The sequence below is a fragment of the Manduca sexta genome, unplaced genomic scaffold, assembly GCF_014839805.1.
Source record: "Manduca sexta isolate Smith_Timp_Sample1 unplaced genomic scaffold, JHU_Msex_v1.0 HiC_scaffold_2555, whole genome shotgun sequence".
NCBI lineage: Eukaryota > Metazoa > Arthropoda > Insecta > Lepidoptera > Sphingidae > Manduca > Manduca sexta.
Window position 1 is genome coordinate 1 of NW_023593531.1, and position 10,691 is coordinate 10,691.

At 34.6% G+C, this 10,691-nt stretch overlaps 2 protein-coding genes across 2 annotated transcripts; one reads left to right on the forward strand and one right to left on the reverse strand.

The window, feature by feature from the left end:
* The first annotated feature begins 1,345 nt into the window (after window positions 1–1,345).
* On the forward strand, window positions 1,346–3,579 carry LOC119192278. The gene is made up of 2 exons (XM_037446104.1): window positions 1,346–1,859; window positions 2,563–3,579. Exons 1-2 carry the CDS (start codon window positions 1,694–1,696, stop codon window positions 3,081–3,083), a joined length of 687 nt encoding a protein of 228 aa, XP_037302001.1. The 5' UTR covers window positions 1,346–1,693; the 3' UTR covers window positions 3,084–3,579.
* LOC119192277 lies at window positions 3,572–10,229 on the reverse strand. The gene is made up of 5 exons (XM_037446103.1): window positions 10,082–10,229; window positions 8,313–8,454; window positions 7,946–8,091; window positions 6,819–6,944; window positions 3,572–4,917 (listed from the first exon to the last, which is right to left on the reverse strand). Exons 1-5 carry the CDS (start codon window positions 10,212–10,214, stop codon window positions 4,634–4,636), a joined length of 831 nt encoding a protein of 276 aa, XP_037302000.1. The 5' UTR covers window positions 10,215–10,229; the 3' UTR covers window positions 3,572–4,633.
* Between the last annotated feature and the right edge of the window lie 462 nt (window positions 10,230–10,691).

Sequence of the window (10,691 nt, forward strand, 5' to 3'; positions counted from 1 at the left end):
TGTTTTTTATTTATAGTACCTTGAATGACCTAATAGCAATGTGTTAAAATATGCAAAAAATAGAAAAATAAGTTATGTAAAATTGTTTATGATCATTGCGTATGAATGTTTTGCTGAGACAACACAATTAGGCCTCTTTATTATACAAAAATCAGATAATGTTGGTGCAGATCGTATTAAAGCGAGTTTATGTGCAAAAAATTATCCCCCTATGCCCAATGAAGAGTCGTTGCGTCAGAATATGAACCATAGTCCAGAATTATAGAAAAAAAAAGTGCGAATATCATCAGAGGTCTCTTGTAAAAGGTGCTCATAGGAGCCTTCTGATGTCTCTGGGTCTATAGGCATTGTTATATGTTTGAGTGTCATGCTCGTAATTAAATTAGATAATCAAACTGCTGCAGTAAGTAACTGTCCTATTTAAGTTTAATTAAGGATTTATTTTTTACTTTATTCCGGATCTATGTCTCGCGCGTCCATGTCGTCGTTTTAGTTGGCACGCCGGCGTCGAAAATTGGCCGGTAACCCCGACATACGGGCCCCGGCTTTCTCGATCGATGTAGGATCTCATAGGAAAATTCTCAACAGAAAGTATTTTAAAAAGGCTACTATAACCAATCCGGTACCGTACGTATTGATTTACCATTGCTGTGGACTCTGCCGGTTAAGTTAGACTAAAGAGGATGGTGTAGGTTCTGCGCATGCCTATACGATCTAAATCAGCAGTCTTGGGTGGAGTGTACTTCACCCATTGTCATTGTTTTGATAATCTTATTAAAGTTATAAAATAGTAGTTACTGGTTTTTTATTTACTAATAACATAAGTTTTATTACATATAAGTAGCGCCAATTTACTTAGAATACTTAATACAAGAGCAAATCATGTTTTTGCTCATAATAACTGTTACTTAACTTAATTGCAATTTACTTACTTGACATTAATTCAGCTGTTACAATTAGGGTAACCTCCCTACGTTATATTTTGCTATTTTAAGTTATGGTTCATAATAAGAGCATGAATTTTTTTTTATAGCAATACACAAACTTACATACCTATGCCTTTAATATCTGATGGGTAGACAGAGGCATAAATAGTGTACTTTATTTTCACCATACTGTGCTCCGTTTCGTGATGTGAGAGGGGCGAGCCTATCGCCATACCAGACACAAATTCCAGACGCCACTCGTGAGCCGAAGAACCAAATTTGCTAATTATATTTAGAAAATACCAAGTTTTAGCCCGCGGCTTCCTCCGCTTGAAAAAAGTTTTCCGGGATAAAAGTTCCGCTATACATCTTCCTGTGATAAAAGTATATTCTTTTCAGGGTCTCAAATTATCTCCATGCCAAATTTTATAGAAATCCGTTCGGTACATTTGAGTTTATCGCATTCCGACAGACGAACGCGACGGGGGACTTTGTTTCCCAAAATGTAAGGACGTTGCACAATTATAGGTATGTTTATCCGACTGGTACAATAAGTAATATAGTCACGAAGGCAATTCTCCATCTTGCGGTTAACCGTCGTCGACACAGTACGCAATATGTAGAACGTAGATAAGTAAACCGCTTGGTCGGTTGGACAACGCGACCCCCCACCCGGCCAGCCGCACGGTCGCTACTCGCCCCCTGAACCAGTCTGCGGGCACCCGCAATCCAGCAAGGTGGGCCTGTCCACGTTTTGTATAAACAAAATGGACTTTGACACATTAAAATTTATTAATGAAGTGCACAAACGGCCAGCAATATGGAATACGAAATGCCCGCAATATCTAGATAAAGAAGAAAAACAAAAAGCATGGGATAGCCTGGTTGTAATTTATGGATCAAATTTATCAACGCAAGAGCAGATAGAACTAGGTATGTGTTCATTTTATTGCATTTGTATGCCTTCAATCATACTCATTTTGTCCGCAGTTAGAAAAAGTCAAACTATTGAGTGTTTAGACACATTATCTACAAAGATCTAAATAATGACATTGTACACAGTAGGCATGTATGGTATGGTATGGTAGCTGTATGATTATAAACAAGTACCTACAATCACGCGACACAGTGGGTACCAGCGTGTTGATTGTGCAAACTACAAAACTTGACATCCGGTAGCTGAGTTTCATAAAATAAATAGAATGTATTAAATACCAATTATTGTAGCGGTTATAATAATATTTAGAAATTTGTTTGTTTTGTTAAGCCACTGTAACTGTTAACATTATTTAATTTTTCAATATAATATTTTATTATTAAGTATATGTAGTTTTATTATTATTAATTTTATATAGGTGCCTACTTACTATAAAGCGATATAAGCGAATTGAAATGTAGTAAACATAATATAATTTATAAATGCTAAAATAACAAGTTATACAACATTAACACAAAACTAGACAATTTTTGATAACAGCACGTCATAGTTTACAAGTTTCATCGAAAAAGATAAGAAATCAAGTAGGCGTACTTCATAATGTTGCATCAATTTTTTCAAGTCAGAGGTTTTAGTAAATACTTTTAATCGAAACAAAAGGTTTTATCTGTAATACTCAATATAAATTTTTGTGTACAGGTAGAAACCTTCACAAAAAATGGAGAAATGTACGCGATTGCTTTGTGAAAACATATAAAGCAAAATGCAAAGAGAAGACAACTGGCTCTGCAGCTAAAAAGAAAGTTCATTATGCGTTTTACAAACATCTTTTATTTTTAGAGGATACCATTAATATTAAAACATTTAAGACGTCGACAGCTGGCCGTCGTCAGAAACGCCAAGAAACTGAAACTCAAACATCAGATACCGACTCAGAGCCGAGTTCACATTCCTGGACCCCACAGAAAAATACCGATGTTACAATTGACAACATCGGCAGAGATATAATTGGAGCTTTAAATAGAAACTTAGAGCAAAAAATGGAAGAGGATGACGATCGCTTATTTTTCTTGTCCCTGGTGAAAGAATTTAAAAAAATACCAGAGTATTTGCAAATTCAAACCAAATTGGATCTTTTAAGAGTAATTCAACAGGCACAAATTCCGAAGTTTGAAAATTCGCCGTCGCCTGAAGATAGAGCCAATACTTTTATTATATAACATTCTGATTCCAGGTTTTATAGAACATCTTCATAAAATTATGGACATAATGTAATTAAGTGCCTGTTACTAATGTAACATTAGGATATAAACTTTTAGATTCCTTTGACGATTCCGGAAGTAACATACTTAGTCATTATAAATTCTGTGTATATATTTGTACTTTAATATGTATTGAAATCTTATAATAAGACACACAAATCTCTGCTACTACTGGACTCTCGCTGTATTTTCGTTGCAGTTCAATTAACAGTTAAAAATTTAGACAACTTATAAATTATAGTACCTTTTCATTTAGAAATCTAATAATGAAATCCTGTTTTGTAAATTATTAGGAGTTGAATATTTTATCTAATGATATATAGTTTTAATTAAGCATTAATTATGTGTGTAATATTTTTTATGAATTAGTAATTATCGCACTGAAAATACTAATGGTATACGACACGGGTAAATCATAAATAAACAGAGTGAAATAAAACAAATAATTTTATGATTATGTGTATTTTTGTTTTCATCATCATTTATATTTTAAAGTGCATAAATAGGAAACAGTTATTTACATACATTTATAAATCAAGTTACAAATCCTTTGACAAATAACAACAGACAGCCAGCTGCCTGGGAGTTATCAGAAATGGTTCGTTTTAAAAACCCATTTTTCAAAACAGAACTCAGAATTCAATAAGGATAAATTCACATTTCTTTACTTTTTCCTACATAAAAGGAATACTTAATTATGAACATATCGAAAAGCTTAATATTTGTAAAGTGAAATTAATACACAAGGAAGTTTCTGTACAACCATGCAGAGTATTAAGTTTTATGTTTACACTCTTGTACAATATTTAATATAGTACAGGGCGTTGTCACATCGCACATTCATTGTCTGAACACCTATATACATTTAACGTGAGGAACATTTTGATATTAAACATAAGAATATAAAATAAAATTAGTGTTACGAACACCTCCCGAAACATCGCACACGCTATCACCGTCACAATATTTATTTACACATAATATTCTATTTGTAACTTAGTCTAGTGTATTGTGCAAAAGCGCTCGTACTGAGGTAATAACTTACAATGTGTAACTGGTGACTACTAATTGACTATTCATATAATATAGTAAACATAAAATTAAATAACATTTCAAAAATATTACCCAAAACCTTAAAGGTAACAGAACTGTCATGGATTCTAAATACGAAAATAAACGTTAAGACTGGCACTCGATTCGTACCCATTAATAATATTATAGCGTTCTTTATGTTAAACAAGTGGGAATTTATTGACACTCCAGTTAGCATCATGAAAATGGCTCGTAAATTTTACAAGACCGTAAACTGAACCACCCAGGGGCTTATCTGCCGTTATTATATTACGACGCCGCTCCTTGTTATGATCTTCGCCGTCTGATCTTTTGGTTTGTCATTATCTGCTTCTAAGTTTAGTTTGGAGGATTGAATTTTCTTCCACGTGTCTCCGAGGGCTTTGCTGAAGTGATCGTCGACACCTCCTTTGCTCGGTTGTCCTTTTCATTATCCTTTAACCTTGAGGGTTTTGTATTTGTCTCCAGGTATCACCTAGTGCTTTGGCGAAGTGATCGTCTACTGACAGACTGGCGTCGTCTACATCCATTGCGATTATTTTTGGTGGTTTATGCGGTTCTTCTGTTTTAAACTGTATGGGGCTGCTAGCTCTGTCTTTCGTGTTGGGTTTGGGGCCGGGTTGAGCGTCTTCTGCGTTTTTCTTGAATAAGTTCATGTAATCGTCGCCAAGAGATCTTCGGAAATGCTCGTCGATTACTGGATCGCACATAGACATTGAACCTGTAAGAGAGAATTCAAATAATATGTAAGTATTCCATATAAAAATGGGCTATTAGGGAAGCGTCTATTATGGCTGTAGTGAGAGTAAGTTGAGCATAAGTATAAAACAGAAAATTATATACAATTATCCTCCTTTTAGAGTCTATACATATGCCATGGTTCGGGTATTGATGCGTTAGCCAAATCATGGTTAAAGCGAAGTGAAAATGTATTGTAGGGTCAATAGTCACATAGAAAATGGCAAGATATTGAATGCATTTAAAAAACACATTAGAAACATACATTGTATATTTTGTGTAAATGCACAGAGTACCCTAGTACATTGTATATACATGTATTAGGTAGGTACATATTAACTTTATTTTTGAATTTTTCTTACGCACGAAATAACGATAATAAAAAATCATTTTAAACTAATAATTCTTATTTCTAAATGATCTTGTCATAAAAGAATGTCGTTAATAATAATAGGAATGAATAATTTTATGGTGTGTAACCATTGAAAGAGAAAAGGCTTAAATATACAAATTAAGACGGAATTTAGATAATTAAAGAACATTAACAATTATGTTACAGCCTAATTATGTTAATGAATAGTGAATTTGTATTAATGTGTCTATTTGGGAAATACGACTATTTATTTTTTTATTTGTTGAATTGCGGTATAGCAAGTTTCGTCATATTCATAATGTATAGACGTACTTAATGCTAGAGCTATCTAATAGCTAATATATCCTCCAATCTCCTAACATAATCATTAAGGATACCTTAGATATAAATAAATCCCGGCCAAATTTCGGCCACAGCGGCCAATCTCAACGAAAATCAGCCAGGTACGCATGAGACATATTAGCGCACATTGTACAGATGTATAGGCAATAAAGAAATTGAAATAAAATTGGCTCTCTATTTTTAATCGCACGGATAGTTCGCTGAGACGGTAATCCAACATGACCGGAAAGATCAGGCGCAGGATCAACGGTTTTACGTGCTTTCCCAGGCACGTAAGTAAGTAAGTATAAAACCGCCAACTTTCTTGCTCCGAGCAGCGATTGAGTAATTTTTAAAATAGAAAAGACCCTGTCACATTTATTAGTTCGACCGGGGATTTGAACCCAGGACCTTAGCGCGGTAGGCTTACGGGTACCGCATACATATTACAACAACGCCACCGAGGCAGCCAATCTAGATATTCCTTGATAAGGACAAGTTATCAGGAGCAATGGACATGCATATATAATACTAGCTTTTGCACGCGGCGACGCCCGCGTGAAGGAGTTTCCCGGGATAAAAGTCCCGCTATATCAGGGGTGGCCAACCGGTCGATCGCGACAACAAGTCCAGTCGATCGTGGCAAGGCAAATATATAAATACGTAGAACTGACCGCGAAACATACCTAATCACTAACTGCTGCACGCATCGTCTTGTATCATTTTTTAATCAAAATAATAATAAATTGTGTAAAACTATGTTGTTTCATTTAATATTTCAAGATGTATGCAGCTTGGTAGATCGCACAGAGTATCATCAGTGAAAAGTAGATCTTGGGTCTTACCAAGTTGGCCACCCCAGCGCTATATATTTTCACGGGATAGAAAGTGGCCTATGACCTTCCTGGGGTCAACCCTACGGTACAGCATCTTTGTCTAACTTGAAAGGTTTAGGCAGGTACGCCAAGATAGCAATTTTTTTTCTGACTTACTTGATATGTATTATTTATATTATGACCAAATTATACAAAATCATTAAAAATTGTAACCTATGCGTTATTCTGTTGTATAACCAATATTACTGTAAAGTTTCATCCAAATCCGTTCAGTAGTTTTTTCGTGAAAGAGGCCCAAACATGCATACATCCATCCTCACCTTTCGCATTTATAACATTAGTAGGATAACTTACCAGGTAGTGCATCGTTGCTCTTGGTTATGACTGAAGGTCTGCTGTAAGGCGGCGGAGCGGGCCGGGACCTCAACCTCATGTCGATTGGAGCCTCGTGTTTGTTCCCAGGGTATTCAGGTGGTGTGCCTGCAAAGTAACATGATTGTTACGGTAACATTTTAATATATATACCTACTTTTTTGGATCTTGTTTACCATGTCTGCTATATATTGGAGCGGCTTACACAAATTGACCTGGTAAAGTAGAAGTTAATTAACGCTAATATGATATTTTAATGGATCGGCTTAATTTTCGGAGTTCTGAATGTAAACAGTACTAATGAATACGTTATTAATTTGTAGTGTTTATTATTATTCCAAAGTTAATTTTGTATATGCGCCACAGTTGGTAATTAATTTTATTAAGCTAGTTAAGTTAGTGTGCCTTTGGAATGAAAAATATAAATTTAAAGAACAACGTAAATAGGAATTTGCGTGAACTGCAATTATTTAAAATGTTTGCTGAACAAACACATTAAATTACACCGTATTATCCTAAAGTACGTATGCAACAATATTGCATGATATCAAAAATGCATGTAGGTAAATGCTTTACAATTTTCTAAAGCGATTGAATATGCGAGTTTTTTTAAGATATTAATTATAGGTATCCAAGTTGTTTGTTAATTAAATATATAGAGATTCTTACGGCAAAACATGTTTATGTACTGTAAAAAAAAATTCAAGAATAAAAAACTGCAAGCGTTATTTCTTATAATAGATTAGTTTGTGAGCATGCTTTCTTCCTTCGTACCTATTGACATTTTTATACATTTAATTATTATTATAGTTTTTAAACGTGATAGAGTCAAAACGTAGATAGTTTTGTTAATTAATTTACTGACCGTTTCGACCAAATACGACAAAGATAAAAATGAAAATTTGTTACAAAAAACCGGCGTGAAGTAAGAGACTTGCTGTCGCATATCACACATACAATCAATTTCTATTCCTCCTCATTAAAAATGTATATTGTATAAAATCCTTTGGCAGTAATCAAACTGGGCGTATTTTGGTACTACATTTGTCTCTCCGAATGTATTTCGGTTGTAAATTTGTACAGATTGTATATAAAGTATAAATTCTTACGTTTTCCATTTAAAGCCAAGTTGGCGGGAGTGTCCTCGGTCTCGTCGGAGAGCTCGCCATCGCTATGCGGCTGTGCGCGCGTCACCGACGCCACGCTGCGTCTCTCGTTGAACGACTGCGAGCGTAGCGCCATCTTGCAATTCTCCCTGGAAACAAAGCGGAACATGTCGTAAACTATGTGGGAGGTTTTACTACCTCTATTGTGGTTTGTTTTATAGCATCGTATCACGTTTGATTTATATTTGATAGACTTGGAATTTCCTCTTCAGTATTTGTTGGAACATAAAATCTAAAAACTATTTACATGATAGAAATTATTTTATTTGTGAACCATTAATTATATCCAGTTTGAATACTAAGTACTAACCTAGGTCTATATTCAGGCAATCGTGTCATGCGCCGTTCCCGTCGCCATTTCCCCGTCATTTCTTTGGTTTGAGACCGGGGTCCTTCGGGAGACAGCGTTCGATCGCCTTCCGATTCCCCGCTCGACGCGGTCGACGGCGTCTCTGGAATAAAATAATATTAATTAATGTACTATAGATATACATTAATTAACTTAGTGGAATGACATGGTGACAAATCAAGTCATCATCCCTTTTAATGGTTATAACCCGATAATTATATTGTTTAATTGAATAAGATTTTTTAAATTATTTTACCGATAAAAATGAGGAGAGGTTCTTGAGCACTCGGGCGTTGCACCATGATTTATAAAGACGCAGGCGTGTATGACTACGTACTCAAACATGTAATCTTATTGAACATATTTTGATGATAGCACACGCATTTTTTTGGTCGATTGTGTTCATGTTATATCTTCGATGTTAATTAGATTACATTCAGCTGAGGCATTAGAGGCCAAAGTCGCGACTCGTGTAGTATTTGTTTAAGACCCACAAACAACGTTGAATGAATCCTATTATCGAGATTTGTTGTTGATAGCAAATTAATTTCATGCTTTTTTCCAAAGAGGTAGCTATAAGTGAAACTTTTACTACCATTGGTAGGTCTAATCCATTCTTTTTCAGAGGCCGACTGCCCTATTGCGATTATTGGCACAAATTCTAATAGGTATCTGGCAACTCCCAAATGAAAACACAAATTTTATTGCCAGACTTGGAGATGGTCACAATATCTTAGTAAGTTAGTAGTAGTTATAACAATCTTCAAGGCGGCCTCACGACTTGGAGGGATTTTATGAATGAAGTAAACAAAATTTTGTCGTAAGGAAGGGTTAGATGTTTTCCTTTATTCACTTTTAATTTTTGCTTCTCGTAATAATACAAGAAATAATGATTTTGTGAAAAAAATATTGTCTTGCAATATTATTCTATAATTTATTGCATTCAATTATGGTTTAATCCATGCACTTTTTATTTTATAAACAATGTCATCTACAAATTTTTCCTTCATTTGTAAGTAAATATTTTTGGAGCTTTCAAATATAGAGCAATTATTTTTTTGTCTTTGAAATAAAAATATTGTCGAATTTTATCGCGGCTTTTCATATTATAATTTTCTTCCGAGTGAAATGTTGGTCATCCAAAAAGTGATAGTTACAACATCTACTTACATTTTACAATTACAAATTTTGTACGTTATCTCTTCGGCTTACTAGAAATATTCCTATATTTAAGCTGCACATATTTTCAGTTCCAATTTTTTAAATATTAGTATGTAAAAAGGTGTAGATATCAAACTATTGATAAATAACATATTTAAATACAAGCTACAGATATCGAGACACACTGAAAATGAGGTATTTGTTAATGAGGTATATATATATTTATTTTGAGGTATGGATGATAAACGGTCTCCATATATCTAAGTTTGAAGTTTTTTTATAAGTCGTTAGGTAGGTAATTGGATTATTTAACTATATCGCAGAATATTACTTATGCGCCTGACGGAAATAATCTAGGTAGGATATATTAGTCTACCTTCCTCTTTAGAAATAAAACGGGTACGTTTAAATTATGTAAAAAATTTCGATGCTTAGTACTTCTGCCTAATATTACGTATTGGATTCACGAAATTACTAGATAAAACAAATTCGATTTTAATCATAATTGTTATTTAACCGCGAATGGTAGTGTATATGCTAGCACTTAAAAAAAATATTTGAATGTGTACCTTTCTCTGGTGAAGAAATCCACGGCTGCCATAAAGGCACATTAAATTTGGGAGATTGTGGAGGATCCATATTAGGATGCAGGTCACTGAAGGAAGCTCGAGCCAAGAATAAGAGATAGTTCGGTAGTTCCATTATTACACCGCATAAGAACACTGTAGCAAACACTTGCAACACTAGTCACATGTCAACACTACTGGCACTCACTAAAGAAGAAACGAATTCTGCTGTATAAATACAAAAGCAAAACAGAGTTCCAGACTCTACTCAACTGACACAGAGGCACTTTATATTAAAATAATCTTTGTCAATAAAAGTTTATATGTGATAGAAGAATTAGATCACTTCTTGATAGTATTTAATATTAGCAAATTTTGATGCAATCCTATGGACAAGGCATTTGCGTCCCGGCACAGGTAACACTGAAGGCCGACTGAATAAAAAATGAACTGGAAAAGATTACATTGGAATAAATAAATGAGATGAACAAAAAACAAACCGAAAAGGAAAAAGAACATCAGGCTACATCCACGCGGCCGGACGTTGCGGCGCTTCCTTCGAACCTTTTGTATACAGGGTGCGTGCAGCGCGGTCGGCACTACAATACTAATT

Excerpts from the sequence above, each read along its gene's own strand:
- LOC119192278 (XM_037446104.1), top strand. The coding sequence starts at position 1,694 with ATGGACTTTGACACATTAAAATTTATTAATGAAGTGCACAAACGGCCA. Across the intron at positions 1,860-2,562 it reads GCAAGAGCAGATAGAACTAG|GTAGAAACCTTCACAAAAAA; the intron begins GTATGTGTTCAT and ends TTTTGTGTACAG.
- LOC119192277 (XM_037446103.1), bottom strand. The coding sequence starts at position 10,214 with ATGGAACTACCGAACTATCTCTTATTCTTGGCTCGAGCTTCCTTCAGT. Across the intron at positions 8,455-10,081 it reads GATTTCTTCACCAGAGAAAG|AGACGCCGTCGACCGCGTCG; the intron begins GTACACATTCAA and ends ATTTTATTCCAG. Across the intron at positions 6,945-7,945 it reads CTTGGCTTTAAATGGAAAAC|GCACACCACCTGAATACCCT; the intron begins GTAAGAATTTAT and ends GTTACTTTGCAG.